The sequence below is a fragment of the Ostrinia nubilalis genome, chromosome 14 (genome assembly GCF_963855985.1).
Source record: "Ostrinia nubilalis chromosome 14, ilOstNubi1.1, whole genome shotgun sequence".
Taxonomy (NCBI): Eukaryota; Metazoa; Arthropoda; class Insecta; order Lepidoptera; family Crambidae; genus Ostrinia; species Ostrinia nubilalis.
The window spans coordinates 14,774,718-14,792,175 of NC_087101.1; the positions used below are offsets into that span (position 1 = coordinate 14,774,718).

Consider the following 17,458-nt stretch of genomic DNA (forward strand, 5'->3'; position numbering starts at 1 on the left):
AAGACGCCGAGGGTAGAAACTTGCTCGAGGTAAAATACTTTTTCCACCTCTTGTTCCCAACAGCCCCCTTCCCCACATATGCCAAGAAAAGGGCAGAAACTTACTCAGGGTAAGGGACTATTCCTACGTCTAGTTCCCACCACACCCCTCCCATAGTCACCAAACACGGGTAAGTACAAGGCGCGCGCAGACGAGCTGTCGTTCGCGGGCGGCGCGCGCCTGCACGTGCTAAGGAAGGGCGACGACGCCGAGCGCGAGTGGTGGTGGTGCCGCGATGATAACGCGCGTGAAGGATACGTGCCCAGAAACTTGCTCGGGGTAAGTACTAGTAGTGACAAACGGGACTATTCCCACCACACCACTTCCCCATAAACAAAGGTTCGAAGGTGGCGGAAGGCGACGACGCGCGCGATTGCTACGTGCCTAGAAACTTGCTCGGGGTAAGAAACTGGTCTAAACTCTCGTTCCCAACACGTCCCTTCCCCCAGGTGCCAGAAAAAGTCTCAAGTAACCTATGGTGGTGACGCGACGGGACCGCGTGCGAGAGCTACGTTCCTAGAAACTTGCTCGGGGTACGTGGTACTTCAAAACGAGACTATTCCCTATTCTCGTTCCGAACACACCAGATGAGCTCCCTTCCCCAAAGGTAACAAAGGTTCAAGCTAGCAAAGATTTAAGCTAGCAATGTTTCAGTAACCTTTGATGGTGGCGTCGCGAAGACGCCGCGCGCGAGATCAGAAACTTACTCAGGGACCAGGGTAAGAGACTATTCCCACCTCTTGTTCCCAACAGCCCCTTCCCTACATAGGCCAAGAAAAGAGCAGAAACTTACTCAGGGTAAGAGACTATTCCCACCTCTTGTTCCCACCACACCCCTTTCCCATAGTCACCAAACACGGGTAAGTACAAGGCGCGCGCAGACGAGCTGTCGTTCGCGGGCGGCGCGCGCCTGCACGTGCTAAGGAAGGGCGACGACGCCGAGCGCGAGTGGTGGTGGTGCCGCGACGACAGCGCGCGCGAGGGCTACGTGCCCAGAAACTTGCTCGGGGTAAGATACTATTGCCATTTTTCCTTCCCAACATACCCGGGAAGACCCCTTTCCCACAGGTACCAAAATTTCAAGTAACCTAGATGGTGGTGACGAGACGACGCCGCGCGCGTTAGCTACGTGCCAAGAAACTTGCTCGGGGTAAGTGGTACTGCAAAACAAGACTATTTCCAATTCTGGTTCCGAACACACCAGATGAGCTCCCTTCCCCAAAGGTTCAATCTAGCAAATATTCAGTAACCTTTGATGGTGGCGTCGCGAAAACACCGCGCGCGAGGTCAGAAAATTACTCAGGGACCAGGATAAGAGACTATTCCCACCTCTTGTTCACAACACCCCCTTCCCCACATATGCCAAGAAAAGAGCAGAAACTTACTCAGGGTAAGGGACTATTCCTACGTCTAGTTCCCACCACACCCCTCCCATAGTCACCAAACACGGGTAAGTACAAGGCGCGCGCAGACGAGCTGTCGTTCGCGGGCGGCGCGCGCCTGCACGTGCTAAGGAAGGGCGACGACGCCGAGCGCGAGTGGTGGTGGTGCCGCGATGATAACGCGCGTGAAGGCTACGTGCCCAGAAACTTGCTCGGGGTAAGATAATTCTCCCGTCTCTTGTTCCCGTATTACATACCCCTTCCCTACAGGTGCCAAAGAAAGGCTCATGTAACCTAGGGTGGTGACGCGACGACCCGGGGCGCGAGGGCTACGTGCCCAGAAACTTGCTCGGGGTAAGATAATGCTCCCGTCTCTTGTTCCCGTATTACATACCCCTTCCCTACAGGTGACAAAGAAAGGCTCAAGTTACCTAGGGTGGTGACGCGACGAGACCGCGCGCGAGAGCTACGTGCCAATCGAGCGAGCTATTCCCTATTCTTGTTTCGAACACACCAGATGAGCTCCCTAGATCAAAGGTAACAAAGGTTCAAGCTAGCAAAGATTTAAGTAACCTATGATGGTGGCGTCCCGAAGACGCCGAGGGTAGAAACTTGCTCGAGGTAAAATACTTTTTCCACCTCTTGTTCCCAACAGCCCCCTTCCCCACATATGCCAAGAAAAGGGCAGAAACTTACTCAGGGTAAGGGACTATTCCTACGTCTAGTTCCCACCACCCCTCCCATAGTCACCAAACACGGGTAAGTACAAGGCGCGCGCAGACGAGCTGTCGTTCGCGGGCGGCGCGCGTCTGCACGTGCTAAGGAAGGGCGACGACGCCGAGCGCGAGTGGTGGTGGTGCCGCGATGATAGCGCACGTGAAGGATACGTGCCTAGGAACTTGCTCGGGGTAAGAGAATATTCCCACCTTTTGTTCCAACACACCCAGGAAGGCTAGGGGTCTCGCAGGGTACCACTAGACCGCAGAGGCGGTCAAGGGTGGTGGCAGTGCGTGACGATAGCGCGCGCGAGGGCTACGTGCCTAGGAACTTGCTCGGGGTAAGTGGTAGCGCAGAACGGGTAGACCAAGGGGTCTACCAGGGTGTGTGGGGAATGGGGAAGGCCCCATAGATGCCAAACCAAGCTTCAAGTAATTTATGATGATGACGCGACGACGCCGAGCGCGAGTGGTGGTGGTGCCGCGACGACAGCGCGCGCGAGGGATACGTGCCCAGAAACTTGCTCGGGGTAAGAAATACTCCTATCTCGCGTTCAAAACACCCCCGTTTCCTATAGGTGCCAAATATAGGTTCAAGTAACCAATGGTGGTTATGGTGATGCCGCGATGATAACGCGCACCAGGGCTACCCAGAAACTTGCTCGGGGTAAGATAATTCTCCCGTCTCTTGTTCCCGTATTACATACCCCTTCCCTACAGGTGCCAAAGAAAGGCTCAAGTAACCTAGGGTGGTGCCGCGACGACCCCGGGCGCGAGAACTACGTGCCTAGAAACTTGCTCGGGATGAGTGGAGTGGTAGGTACTACACTACACCCAACACAGCCGGGAAGACTCCTTCCCCATGGGTGCCAAAAAAGAGTACAAGTAATATGTGGTGGTAGTGCCGCGACAATAAGGCGCGCGAGGGCTACGTGCCTAGAAACCTGCTCGGGGTAAGAGATCATTCCCATCTCGCATTCCCAACGCCCTATCCCCTACCATACCCTTCCCCATATGTTCCAAGGCGCGCGCAGACGAGCTGTCGTTCGCGGGCGGCGCGCGCCTGCACGTGCTAAGGAAGGGCGACGACGCCGAGCGCGAGTGGTGGTGGTGCCGCGATGATAGCGCACGTGAAGGATACGTGCCCAGAAACTTGCTCGGGGTAAGAGAATATTCCCACCTTTTGTTCCCAATACACCCGGGGAGACATCTTCCCAATAGGTGCCAAACAAAGGTTGAAGTATCCTGTGATGCTGGTGCCGTGACAGTAAGGCGCGCGAGGGCTACGTGCCCAGAAACTTGCTCGGGATGACTATTCCCATCTCTCTTTCCCATCACACCCGGGGAGATTCCTTCCCCATAGGTGCCAAACAATGGTTCAAGTAACCTATGGTGGTGACGCGACGGGACCGCGAGCGATAGCTACGTGCCAAGAAACTTGCTCGGGGTAAGATAATATTCTCCTTTCATTCCCAAAGTATCCGGGGAGACTCCTTCCCAATAGGTGCCGAACAAAGGACCAAGTGACCTATGGTGGTGACAAGTGACAACAAGGCGGGTGCGAAAGCTGCCCAGAAACTTGCTCGGGTTAAGAGACTATTCCCTCTTCTTGTTCCCAACACACCAGAGGAGCCCCCTTTCCCTGCAGGTACCAAACAAAGATTCAAGTATTCTATGGTGGTGACGTGACGACGCCGCCCGCGAGGATTATGTGCCCAGAAAGTAACTTGCTCAGGGTAAGGAACTATTCCCACCTCTCGTGCTAAACATAAGTACAAGGCGCGCGCGCGCAGACGAGCTTTCGTTCGCGGGCGGCGCGCGTCTGCACGTGCTAAGGAAGGGCGACGACGCCGAGCGCGAGTGGTGGTGGTGCCGCGATGACAGCGCGCGCGAGGGCTACGTGCCCAGGAACTTGCTCGGGGTAAGAAAATAATGTGATTTCAACCTTTCATTCTCAAAAAAACCGGGAAGACTCCTTCCCCGTGGGTCTCAAACAAAGCTGCAAGTAACCTATGGTGGTGACGCAACGAGGCGGGTGCGAAAGCTACATGCTCAGATACCTGCTCGGAGTAAGAGAATATTCCCACCTCTTATTCCCAACATACCCGGGGAGACCCTTTCCCACAGGTGTCGAACAAAGTAAGCCATGGTGGTGGTGCCGCGATAAAGTGGCGTGCGAGGGCTACGTGCCTAGAAATTGCTCGGGGTAAGAGACCATTTCCGATTTCCCACCTCTCGTTCCCATCTCATCCGGGAAGATACCTTCCCCACAGGTACCAATGAAAGGTTCATTCAAGTAACCTATGGTGGTGACGCGACGAGGCCGCGCACGATGTCTACGTGACTAGAAACTTGCTCGGGGTGAGTTTACTACAAAGGGATACTTTACCCAACACATTCGGAAAGACTCCTTCCCCATGGATGCCAAAAAAGGGTACAAGTAATCTGTGGTAAGAAGTACATAAGAAGGCTCAAGGTCACCCAAAGGGCGATGGAGCGGGCCATGCTTGGAGTTTCCCTGCGTGATCGAATCAGAAATGAGGAGATCCGCAGGAGAACCAAAGTGACCGACATAGCTCGCAGAATTGCTAAAATCAAGTGGCAGTGGGCGGGGCACATAGCTCGTAGAGACGATGGCCGTTGGGGCAGAAAAGTTCTCGAGTGGCGACCACGGGCTGAAAGACGTAGCGTGGGCAGGCCTCCTACTAAGTGGACCGACGATCTGGTAAAGGTCGCGGGAAGAGCCTGGATGCGGGCAGCGCAGGACCGTGCATTGTGGAAAACCTTGGAGGAGGCCTTTGTCCAGCAGTGGACGTCATTTGGCTGAAACGAACGAACGAACGAATCTGTGGTAGTGGTGTCGCGACGAGACTGCGCGAAGAGACTATTCCCTCCCTCGGGGAGTCTAAGGGGTCTCCCAGGTTACCACTAGACCACAGAGGCGGTCAAGGGTGGTGGAGGAGCCGCGACGAAGTGCTCGGGGTAAGTGGTAGTGGTTCAAATCGAGACTATCCCAACCGCTCGTTCCCAATTTATGCTGCAACTTTTGTGTTACCAGGATTTACAACTTAACCGCCAATAAACCCATCCCATGAAGGTCAAGTTTGTTCCGGGGGAAAATCAAACTGTCATTGGACCCAAAACGAAATTCTTGGTAACATGAAAAATCAACTAAAATTCTATCTTTTGTTTCAGTTATACCCAAGAGTAACCACGCAGCAGGAATGAAGACGAATAAACAATGACCTGATAATCATTATAATAATGTAAATATCGTTGCTCTTATTATTTTTTATGTATTTATATCAACTGTAATCTAAAAATTATAGATATTGTATACAATTTTATCAGATCTAATATTTTGTAAATATTTAACTAAGTTCAAAACGAATGAGATTATATTGTACATTTTATAAATATGTGAGTCATTTAAATAAATATCGGTCATACAATTTGTATATGCTCTTAGTAATGTCTGCAAATATTGTGAGATAAACACATAACTGACAATACAAATAAATGAAGAGTTATCACGAAATTATATCTTTGTTTTATTTACTTCAAGTAAATCTGTCGGTCTGTAATTTCAAATTCAAAGATAATGCTGACTTTTGATTTTAAAATCCCCTAGTTAGAAACGACAATAAAACAGTAAAAACTCGTCATTACCACCACCGCAACTCCTGTGTACTAAATAACCAGGGTCAAAAGCCTGGTCAATAGAATCCAATGATTTGTTAGCTACTCGCACAAGGCCCAATCAATAGGCCAAGAGCGTAAACAGCCCATCCCAGGTAAAAACTACTGTCCACGTAGCATCGCGTCATAGACGCATATTCGTCATATTATGCTAGCATATAAAAAAACTATGAAACACTGTCGACGGACGTCGCTGCCATCGACAGTGTTTTAAGAGACTAAACATAAAATGACGAATACGCGTTTATAAAGTGAACAGTAACGCTAAGGCCTGCCACACACGGACAGCTTAAAGCAGTTATAGATGAACTACACTGAACTATCCCACCAAACACATTGATAGGAGGGTACCACCATCTTTCAACTATACAGGGTGGAATTTTGTAATGCCACTTGTAGGGAAAGTACTCTTAATATTGTAGATAGAACATTTTTCTCAAAGAAAACATTCCTTTATTTTTTTAAAGAAATAGAACTGCATTCAAAAATTTCCAAAAATGTGGTTGTCACCCAGGATTTGACCAACTAAAATTTTAAAAAAAATTACACCCTGTATTTTTATTAAATCGATCGTTAGGGTTAAGTATAAGGATGAAATCTCTCTAACAAACTTGATAAATCAAATTAAAGGAAAACCCTGAAATCTTAAATTATTTTAATAATGTACAGAAAATTGTATGGAATGGTAGTGAATTTTCGAAAAAAATTCAAAAATCGTTGAATGCAGTTCTCTTTCTTTTCAAAAATAAATGAATGTTTTCTTTCAGTCAAATTTTCTATCTACTGTTTTAAGAGTACTTTCCCTCCAAGTGGCATTACAAAATTCCACCCTGTATAGTTTCCAATTCCGGTATTGACGGTGGCGCCCCCCTGTCAGTGTCACAGGTGGGACGGTTCGGTGTAGTTATTCATACTGCGACTGCACAGACACTAACTACAGTATTAGCAGTCACAACTGCTTTCGTAGTTTGCAATGCAGTCGCTTGAAGCTGTCGATAGTAACTGCTTCAAGCTCTCCGTATATGGCTAAAAATAACCTAAACAAAAACGTCATGGTGTATTAATAAAAATTTATTAACTAACTCATTCACATCTCGCCCTCGTCGGAATCCTCGATATCGGCCAACGCCTGCTTGGCCTGGTTCTCGGCTTCCGAAGCCACCTCGCGAGGGACCATTTCGTGCTTGCCTTTGGTGGCCTGGCTCACCCAGGACAGTTCTAACTCGAACTGTTTGTCTTTGAGCTCGTCGTGGACTAGGTAGATGCTAAAATTAAACAAAAATCGAATTAGATAAATAATTGACACCAATACGCAAAAAAATTAAACTCCAAAATTTATTTAAGGCGCAAGTACACTATGCGGAAAATTGGTCATGACGAAATAGTGTGAACACCATCTCGGTCCTTCCCCTGCCCGTGTCGCCCATACTTCGGTGTGCGGGCTAACGCTTCGACTTGGACAATTTTCCGCTGTGTACTTGCGCCATTACAAACAATCAAGACCACTCATAAAAAGTACGTCAATTGGTGGTGTCAATTATCTCAATTAATTAACCTACATTAACATTAAAATAAGCTTCAAAATTTTTTAAATAAAAATAAATGGAAAATGTGCATGTGGTTCCAACTTTGATTCAAGCGCTGCCATCTAGTAGCGCGGCGGGGAAATGCGTGAAAGCCTTGGGTTATCTATTCAACACTTCTAGTACGCTCAATAATCGTAGATGGCGCTTTTGTTCAAAGAGCAAAAAAATGAAAATTATGCGTAAATTAGATTTCAATGTTTCACTCACATACTCAGCAAAATTACAAATCAATAATAAACAATATCAATAATAACTATAAATTATTTTTGTAGCAATAAATAAATGAAAAATTTTTAAAAATGAGCTTTCTTGGAATTTTAGTTTGTAAACGTCAAGTATAACAATGAATGCAAAGCTTTGACAGCTTTATTTCTTTTCAATATAGCCAATTTTTTTTTATGCAGAATGCAAGGCATGGCAGGTATTTGACCGCAATCGCACATGATTGTAAATGAGATGCAGTGGACTGTGGATGGTACATAAACATAATCTGCTTTGTAATTGTTCACTCTTTCCTTGAAAATTGTATTGCTATCAGTGTTTAAAATTTCCAAATAGCTTGTTGTTAGAGCAAACTTACTTGGTGAGATTCAGGCCCAGAGCTTCCTCGTTTTGGATAAAAAGAGAAAAAAAAATGCTACTTACATCCGGGCAGCTTCCTTAACAAGATCTTTGACAGTCAAATCGGCTAGCTTCAGCTTCTCAATTTCAGTCTTAGCAGCCTGCTTCGCTTTGCCTACAGCACAGCCAAAGTAAGACTGGAATAAACAAAATAGAATGTTATTGTAAATAACATTTATCAAGAGACTTCTTTTCTTTTGCCTTGAGAAAATACTGTTCTTCAAAACATAACTGCAAATTCATGCACATCAATAAACAGATAACTTTCAAATTGGTACTGAAGTATACTTCAGCATCTAATGTGAGATGATTGGAAAAATTTACTATAAATTAGGAGTGATGCCTTCTTTTTTCATGACATTATTATGATATTACACTTTAGCCTTTACACAACATCAATATCAGTAAGAAAGAAGTAAGAAAGTTACCCTTAGCCGAAAATTTTGCTGACACACCTAGTATGATAAATGTTTATTCAAAAGAAGTAGTAGCCATCGTATAGGCACTTAACTCAGTGCTTGAGGTAAGGGAATGGCACGGGAGGGTGTTTTGAGACGGTCAAACGCCAGCAAGACGTTTTCAACATGCATTACTACATATTTTTTTCAGTTGAGCTTTATTTATTAAGTCACAGTAACTATAAGTACTTACAAATGAAACTCCACTAGGATCCAACATGTACATCTGTGGTCCTTCGTAATCCGTCCACGTGCCCATCACAACGGAGCAACCGTAAGGACGGACAGCACTGTACAAGGTGTAGGCGTGCATGTACATGGAGACACGTTCATTGAGGTACTTCAGAGGCACCTGGATGCCGTACTGTGATCTGTAGTTGGATGCTTCTGAACGGGCTGTTTCTACGATCTGTCTTGCATCTGATATGAGACCTGCTACGGCCTGGAAATTACAGCAAGAACTAATTGTTAGTCTATGTAAATTTAAAAGATTTACCACCTGACATCAAGAGAGTCGTGTGAAATGAATTTTCACACAAGTATGGCTCTTGAAGAAAACATAATCTGAGGAATCAACCAAAGAAGTCGCTTACTGTTGAAAAACAGATTGCCAAGAAGCAGAAACATCAAAAAAAAAGTCTAGGTAAATAGTGTTAAAAATATTAATGATAGGTAGTATGTATGTGTGTGCTGAAAGTTTGCAAATTGTTTAGCTCAACCAAGTAAATAAAAGAATCGTATATGAAATGAAAATTAATTTACCATTTTTCTACGAATTTACTTTCAAAGACAAGTAGGTAAGTACTCAAAAGCATTATTCAGTTCATATCACCTACCTTACCACAGAGGATTCCATAACAGTCTGGATACTTCAAGCATAGTAGTACAAAAATATTATGAAACCAAATTAAAGCTATAGCTTCATCAAGTAGTTATAAAAGATACACTCACCATTCCAACATGTTCGTCTACATGAAAGATCCTCTTGTTAGCACCAGGTTCATACAACTTTGATGTCACCAGCTTCTCAACACCAAACACAACTCCATCTTTCCCTCTCAGCCCAATGACTGTGCCGGAATTTTCTACAGCTTTCGCGGCATATTCCACTTGGAACACACGACCGTCCGGCGAGAATTGTGAAGCCGAAAGATCATACTGAAATCATAAAAAACTGTAGGTTTAGGACAAAATAAGATGACTTTGTTGATTGAAATAACTGAATTTTAACACAGAAATCTATGTAGGAAACCTGTAATGTACAATCTATTCAGAAAATAATACAAAAAATGCGTTTACGGGAGTAACAAAGGTATTTGGAAGGTAAAATAATGTTAAAATGGCCAGTAAATAGTCCTAACCTAAGATGCTTAATTTTAAGATAATACTCACTCCTGTACCGATTGAACTCATGGTCTTGAGTTATTATAAAACTGTAAATATAGGTATTCAGCAAATAAACAGTAATTGCACCTAATATAGTGTAAATAACATTAAAATATTGGTTTACGATTTTCTGTCGGCCGCGATGACAAGCAAACTTAGAAATTCATCAGCACGTTTTCATTGCGCACGAAGACGCGCGTCGTTTGTTCCGTTTGACGCAATAAGGGTGCCACATGCAACACTAATAAATATTTTGATGACCTAGAAATGCATTTTATTTCTTTACAGTAATTGAAAATTAAAATTTAATCTGTGGAAGATTTATTAAAATATGAATATTATCTATCTATCGCGTTTTTTTTTTGGAAAAGTTAGTTACATTATTTCGTGAGTGGATATTGCGTGAAAATGATTTCATGCATTATTCAATTTGCTTTTTGACCAATCAAAATGAAGAACGCCTAACAAAGAGAACATGCTTTTAACCAAACTGACAAATCATTCTCTTAACTTGTTCCGTTTCTTGCCAAATACGTTTTCTCCAAAAAAATAATTTGACCGTAAAGTAAAACTTTTTACTTCATTAAAAAATCGTGGGTTTGATTCCCGCCACAAGCAGTTCAATTTTTTCAAGTTATTTATAACAAACTTACAATTAACATTTTTAAGGTTACAAATTAATTAATTCTGGTCATGAAAATTAAACCCATCAAAAACAATACTTGTCAAAAAAACCAAGTCTCGCAACTCAGTTGTTCTACGGTAAAAAGTTGTGAGATCCATGTAATACCAAGTCCAGGCCAGGAAATTTTTAACGTTTTACCTACATAAATTATTGACTTGGCCATCGCACTAAATAATTTAATTTACACGTGTTTTCATGCATTTCACTACCGTGCCCCCAAATATTTTAGTTTTTCCTTGATTCTTAACACCAAACACTACTTATATTCCAAATTTGAAGCTTCTAGGTCTGCTAGAAGTGCCTTAGAATTTTGATGATCGGTGAGTCAGTCAGTCAGTCAGTCAGTCAGTCAGTGAGTGACAAAATTAAGAAACTTTGACCCGTTATAATTTTTAAACTACTGGTTCAAATTGAATGAAATTTGAAATATACCGTGTCTTTACAATGCCTGCATAGCTAATGAAAATTCAGCCTTCTAGTTTTATCCACAACGAAGTTACAGGCGGTCGAAAATGGCCTGAATTGCTTCGAGAAAAGGATGGTAGGTACGGCCGTGCCGCTTTTTTGCTCGACTTGGTGGGGGCACTGCCGTGCCCCCAGATTATATAATTATGATTTTAACAAATTAATCTCGTTTAGTTAGGTTAAATGTGCAAAGTAAGTATGACCTATAACTTACTTACCTACATAATAAAATAGAACTTATAAATTCAGTTATTCATAAAGTTATCAGTGTGTCCCGGCGGCTACATGAGCTGAATTCGACAAAAAGAAAGAAAAATAGGCATTAATTCAAAAAATTTTAAAAGGGAAAAAATCTTTCCGCAAAAATAAAATTTGTATATCTCGGTACTTACTTACATAATATTATTATTTTGTAGAAAAGTAGGTACTTTTTTACATTACATAATAATATTAGTGACAAGAGTGATTTTTTTAAATCTTACATCCTTCACTAAGTATGTAACTTTTCGCGCCGTATTTGAACCGCATCGGAAAACTTTCCGTAAACTTACCTTACGTACGGGATACTTAATTATGCGTTTTCTGTAAGTAGGTACCTAAGTATTTCTCATCCAAAATGAGATTCCCTGTACAGAAAAGTTTTACCGATTAATAAATAAAATAAAATAATGAAAATAAGTTAGATACTTAGGTAGATACTTACCTTATTTTAGTTTTTTCGATGGAATTTTCTATTTCAATATACACATACATAAACATGGGTCTATTAAACCACTTCGGTAGGCGAAGGCACTACCAAATCCACTCTGTAGCACTATTTGTTCCCACTCTAATTGCCCCGTGCCCGCTTCTTCCTCGAACTGAATGCTGGTGGAATATACGGAACTAATTTTTGCACGCAAACGCCGCGGTTGTAAGCTTAACTCGAACGAATTATAACGTAAGTAGGTACTCAGTTCAGGTGCCTCCAGGAGAAAGTGTCAGTCAAGCTGTAGATCCTGGCTACACAAGAACACAAGATTAGAGTTGCAGCGGTGGAATGAGAAGTGGGAATGATCCGGTTAGTTCAGGTGCCATATTTAGGCAACTTCCAGATGCTAGATTAATAGCAGACCAATCGGCTATGAAATCTTACCAACCCACATTTTTCAATGTCCTTAGATTCCAGATAGGACTCAAAATCCCAAGTGTAAAAGAGTCCAAGGGGATGAGTAGGTAATATCACAATTAATTTCGTATCATTATAAAATAATGTTCATTAACTACCGCCTCTATGGTCTAGTGGTAAGACCACCTGCTTCGGACGCAGAGGTCCCGGGTTCGATTCCCAGTGGGGGCAGATTTACCTGTTTGATTTGGTTGGTGGTAGGGCTTGTTCTAAGTCCGCCTGGCTAGTTACCACCATCTTATCTAAGTCTGTCGCCATAACAACAATGTTAACAGCATTGTTGTGTTCCGGCAGTTAGAGGTAAGATAGCCAGTTCCTCCGTGGTTGAGGATTCCGGGTGAAGCTCGCTTCCACCTTCGGCCTGCAGATCGTCACTTACCATCAGGTGAGATACAGGCTAAGAGCTTCCTCGTTGTGGATAAAAAAATACTTTATTTTTAGGATTGGATCCAGAATCCTACCCACCCAGTACAAATTTGATCCTGTATATTTACAATCTAAGTAAACAGCCATTGAAAGGGTACGCCCTAGAGTGTTGGAATAAAACAAAATGAGTTCTGCTATTGATCCGTGGAGCCCAGTTTATGTTTAGCAAACCTGCCAATATGAATGTGCGGGATAAAAAGATATTTTGTGACTGTGTTTCAGCTGTGCCCGACTAAACCATTTTGGTCTCTGTCCCTTCAGGATACTGTTGAATTTCGCTGGACAAGACACACAAGGGGACGACCCGAAAACGTCGTAAAACTGTGGTTTTAATTTGCGTTACTATTTGTTGAGGCTGTACGTAATTGACTAGATAGTAAAACGTGGGAGGTATTTTCGGTCAAATTGTACGAGGGAAACAGAAAGGAGGCACTTTTGAACCGTATTTTCATAGAAATAAAGAGCAGAAAGGGGTTGGGGACTGACGGCGATATAAAAGTTCAGCCAAGGGTGTAAAGTACAAGTCGCCTGATATTGTGATATTGTTACGAATTCAACAATTTACGCCCCTCGATATCTATCTATATATATAAAAGAAAGTCGTGTTAGTTACTCCACTTATAACTCAAGAACGGCTGAACCGATTTAGCTGTAAATTGTTAAGGAGGTTGTTTAGAGCCAGGAGAAGGACATGGGATACTTTTTATCCCGTTCGAAATGAAAAAATAAGTCTGCTTATTTATTGCCATTAAGGCGGAACAGAGTTCGCTGGGTCAGCTAGTAGCAGATATGAAAGGCGAACCACCGTTATTGTAAATCGTATGAAAATTGCGATTTTCGTTTCTCAACCACGGAGGAACTGGCTATCTTCTTACCTCTAACTGCCAGAACACAACAATGCTGTTAACATTGTTGTTATGGCGACAGACTTAGGTAAGATGGTGGTAGCCAGCCAGGCGGACTTAGAACAAGCCCTACCACCAACCAACCGAACAGAAAAATCTGCCCCCACTGGGAATCGAACCCGGGACCTCTGCGTCTGAAGCAGGTGGTCTTACCACTAGACCACAGAGGCGGTTGAAGTAGTTAGGTAGGTACTTACTAAAGAATCTGGTGTGGAAAGTGAGCAGACGGTCGCAGAGTTACTTGTTCTCCACGGGAATCAAACCCGGACCCACAGTGGACCAATAAATGTCAATTTTATTAACCTACCAGATGATTGATGATGAAGGCTTTTAAATAAGGATTAAAATCATCTACATCGCGTAATCCGAAGTAATTCACTCCAAATCACCTTCAGCTCCAACTTCAAAACTTTTAACGACTCGAAACTTTGTACTTAAAATGTCAGCAGAGAACTTATTTCTAGCGCCAAATCCTTTGAAATCCGCTACAAAATACGTCACAAGTGAAATGTCAAGCGATGTAAGATGAAAGAGTCGGCTCTTTAGCCCAACTTGAGTCTACCTAGACAAAAGTAGACACCGTGAGCGGACTATTTTTGACTTAGACCCGGTGTACATGAGCGGCGATCACATTTTTGTTTTTAACAGTAAGATATAAAAATAGTTAGATAAGTTAGGGTACTATCCGGTGAAGGTCGCGGGAGGTGCCTGGACGCGGGCGGCGCAGGACCGGTCTTTGTGGAAAACCTTGGGGGAGGCCTTTGTCCAGCAGTGGAAGTATTTCGGCTGAAACGAACAAAGGTAAAGAGAGACCTTTATACAAAGGAAGGTAGGAAAGGCATATAGCGACCCCAAAATGTTACCTATCTTATTCGGTTAGGTTAGGTAGTTGTTAAAGCTCGTGTTCTGAAGCCTGATTCTATGGAACAACACACAACATTTCAGTCAAACTAACCTTAGATTAAAACCTGCAAAACTGAACTAATCCCACACATTTACATGTTCCTACTAACCTATAACAACACAATCTGCCTAAGTAGATTTGAGATCATAATCCTCCATGCGACAACTGAGTTTAATCAATATCGATCTAACACTCCCAATAACAATATTGTTTAATAAATTACGCCAGCACTCCGAGGATCAATAGGCCCAATTACTTACTGACCATCCATTATGCAGGCTGCAGATTGATGACTCCAATCCAGCTTTGTGCATAGCCTATCATTTAGACTGATTGTTATCGCTAATATCTGAATAGCTTATATTAAACCTGAGTGCCTAATGTATAAATTCCCTTGCCATTTTCAAATAGTTTTTATAATGCTTGCATGAACCGTTTATATTAAGAGTACGTTAGTTGATTAACGAAGGTACCATCTACAGGCAGAAGTAACGTGTCCAAGATTCAGCGGTCAGAATGTCGAAATCTCTCGATTGGAACTACGAAAAACGTTATCTGAAGTTTCGAGTGTTGCCATTCCTCTCACGCAAAGCGAGATGCTAGCATGAGCGACGGTGACAGTAGCCCTGCAGATCTAGGTTCGATTTCCAGATTTCAGTGTGGTAAAATTACTGTTTTTGTTTCAAGATTAGTAATTACAGCCTATAATCACATTATAGCACGGCCTGAAAATAACTAAGGATTCCGTGCTTAGAATGACACAATATCAAGCTGTCAGAACCACAAGAAACGTCACGGACAACTTATAATCTTGTCATCAGGATCATTGTTGCAGAATAGGTACATGTTTTATTCTATTAGTTTCACGTTTGTCTGCATCCAGCCTTACAAGCAGTCAAGTATGGATTCCGTGATAATAAAGTTCGTCGGTTTTGGGCGGCAAAACGTGTAAACAGAGGCGCGGCCGTAAATTCTTTTGACATGGTAATCTGCTACTTGTGTCGCGGCGAAATTTACATTCGTGCAGTAGGCTCATTGACATCTATAGGACAAGCATGAAAAGGTGGCAGACATTAGAACAGAGAATTAAGACAGGTGTAAAAAATACCAATACGCAAAGTACCGTAGGGTAGACCGGGTACAATAGTACCACGGGTCAATAGTACCATCGGCGATATTTCTTCATACAAGCGACGTTAGGTTGTGTGCATAGCGTCAGAATATGCGCTTTTTGTGTTTCCTTCCGCTCACCAGTCGGCGGCGCTTGCGCTGAGAAACGAAGATGTACAGGAAGGATTTTTGTTTTTTGCCCAGCCGCAGTAAGTTTTTACGTCAAATATATGAGCCCATAAGTTGCCTAATATGCTATTTGTTACCAAGGTATTGTTGTCAATAGTTTATCCAGGCTCTAAACTTTGTATCGACAGCGAATTATTGGCATTCACTGTGAAAATGACTGAATTTTAGGTGAAGTTCTCTTGACTACCTACTTGGAACAATTGTACCAGTCTCAATGGGGTCAATTGTAGCGGTACAATCAACCCCGTGGTACAATTAACCCCCGGAACCTTATTTTAGACTTACTACATAATATTTTTTTAAATTGGTTATAATAAAATAATAAAATAATTTATTATAAAACATTCACGTGGTTATTATTTTTACAATTTTAGGCATACCTACCTACTGAAATAGTCTAGGCTCATTCATAGTTGCATGCATTAAACCCTTCTGAATATGTACATTTTAGCTTAATTCAGTAAGTAACTAAGTATTTGAACGTTTTGTTTTAGATGCCTCGGCGTAGAGTCAAAAGTACGGATCGCGGATCAACGGATCTATTCCTTTATGAACAGGCTTATGAAAAAATCCTGAAAGGTCGAAGCAGTAGTAGATATAAATAATCAGGGTCAATTTTTTTTTTTTTTTTTTATTTTTATTTATTTATTTAATTTAATTACAAGGTTAGGCTTATAATCTAACATTTCTTATATCACTAAACATAAAAATGTTTGTTGTGACATTGCACATTCATCGCAATAGCTTATAAGTATAAAAATTAATATTATAGTAATTGTACCAGGGGTCAATTGTACCCTCATACAAAAATAGATTTTTCAGTTTAGATATTTCTATCATTGTTATTATGCTTATTATTGTTTCAGAAGCAATATCCGAGCCAAATAGATAGCATAATTATTATGTAGAAACAGTTAGTTTTTTCGTTTTTATGGAAGAAAAGTTATTGTTTTGTTTTTAAACTTAAGTGTTGATTTTTCATACTTGTTCCTAAATATTTTCGATCTCAATTAATAAATACTGATGATTGTAGGAGATTAAGAGTACAGAATACCAATAAAGGTGATGATTAGATAAACATAACTACTTTTATTGCCTCATGTATTATTGGTACAATTGACCCGTTGTAGGGGTCAATTGTAACATGAGACATCGTACAGTTCAAATAGGTTTTTCATTATGTATTCGAAAGAATAGTTCAACTCTGCATGCTTAAATTTGTAGCTTAAGAGTCTAGTTTTTACAGCATCCTAACAGAATAAGTTATAATTATTGCATTAGATTTCTCAATATTGAACAATTTCCAAAAAATGGTACTATTGTCCCCGGTCTACCCTAAGTAAAGTAAGTGGCAATGGGCAGGGCACATAGTACGCAGAACTGACGGCCGATGAGGCAGCAAGGTTCTGGAGTGGAGGCCGCGTACCGGAAAATTCAACGTGGGACGTCCACCCACAAGGTGGACCGACGACATCATAAAGGTAGCAGGAAAGCGCTAGACGCAGGCCGCTACCAACCGGGTAACATGGAAAGCATTGGGGGAGGCCTATGTTCAGCAGTGGACGTGCTATGGCTGAGATGATGATGATGACGCAAAGTACCTACCCATTCAACCGATACTGACGAGATGTTCGATGGAGGAGATTTTGGAAAAAACTCCAGCCAGTGCTTAGCTCTGGAGACATAAGGAGAGAAGAGAAGCCACATTTAGTCTATAAC

General features: G+C 42.5%; 2 protein-coding genes, 1 long non-coding RNA gene and 1 other non-coding gene across 6 annotated transcripts in view; 3 read left to right on the forward strand and 1 right to left on the reverse strand.

The window, feature by feature from the left end:
* The window catches only part of LOC135078361 (apoptosis-stimulating of p53 protein 2), a 449,764-nt gene extending 449,240 nt beyond the window's left edge, over window positions 1-524 (forward strand). Inside the window, exons 18-19 of the mRNA XM_063972958.1 lie at window positions 157-318; window positions 489-524. Coding sequence (XP_063829028.1) covers window positions 157-318; window positions 489-524 — 198 coding nt within the window. The remainder of the gene's footprint in view (window positions 1-156; window positions 319-488) is intronic.
* Window positions 525-2,420: 1,896 nt separating this feature from the next.
* Window positions 2,421-5,678, forward strand: LOC135078251 (uncharacterized). 3 transcript variants are annotated; one of them, XR_010258586.1, is made up of 2 exons: window positions 2,421-2,478; window positions 5,333-5,678. It is a non-coding gene; the product is annotated as an uncharacterized LOC135078251 (long non-coding RNA). The 3 variants fall into 3 exon arrangements; XR_010258587.1 differs by lacking the exon at window positions 2,421-2,478 and adding an exon at window positions 3,173-3,299; XR_010258585.1 differs by lacking the exon at window positions 2,421-2,478 and adding an exon at window positions 3,925-4,058.
* A 1,214-nt stretch (window positions 5,679-6,892) lies between these two features.
* Window positions 6,893-10,050, reverse strand: LOC135077919 (proteasome subunit alpha type-3). Its single transcript, XM_063972450.1, has 5 exons — window positions 9,894-10,050; window positions 9,453-9,659; window positions 8,695-8,943; window positions 8,068-8,180; window positions 6,893-7,101 (listed from the first exon to the last, which is right to left on the reverse strand). Exons 1-5 carry the CDS (start codon window positions 9,912-9,914, stop codon window positions 6,924-6,926), a joined length of 768 nt encoding a protein of 255 aa, XP_063828520.1. The 5' UTR covers window positions 9,915-10,050; the 3' UTR covers window positions 6,893-6,923.
* Window positions 10,051-12,304: 2,254 nt separating this feature from the next.
* Window positions 12,305-12,376, forward strand: Trnap-cgg (transfer RNA proline (anticodon CGG)). The gene has a single exon. It is a non-coding gene; the product is annotated as a tRNA-Pro (tRNA).
* The last annotated feature ends 5,082 nt before the right edge of the window (window positions 12,377-17,458 follow it).

What these genes read in the sequence shown, in the direction of transcription:
- LOC135077919 (XM_063972450.1), bottom strand. Translation starts at nt 9,914, where the DNA reads ATGAGTTCAATCGGTACAGGA. An exon ending in TAGACGAACATGTTGGAATG is followed by an intron (nt 8,944 to 9,452) that starts GTGAGTGTATCT and finishes TGTAATTTCCAG; the next exon opens with GCCGTAGCAGGTCTCATATC. An exon ending in GTTAAGGAAGCTGCCCGGAT is followed by an intron (nt 7,102 to 8,067) that starts GTAAGTAGCATT and finishes GTTTAATTTTAG; the next exon opens with CATCTACCTAGTCCACGACG.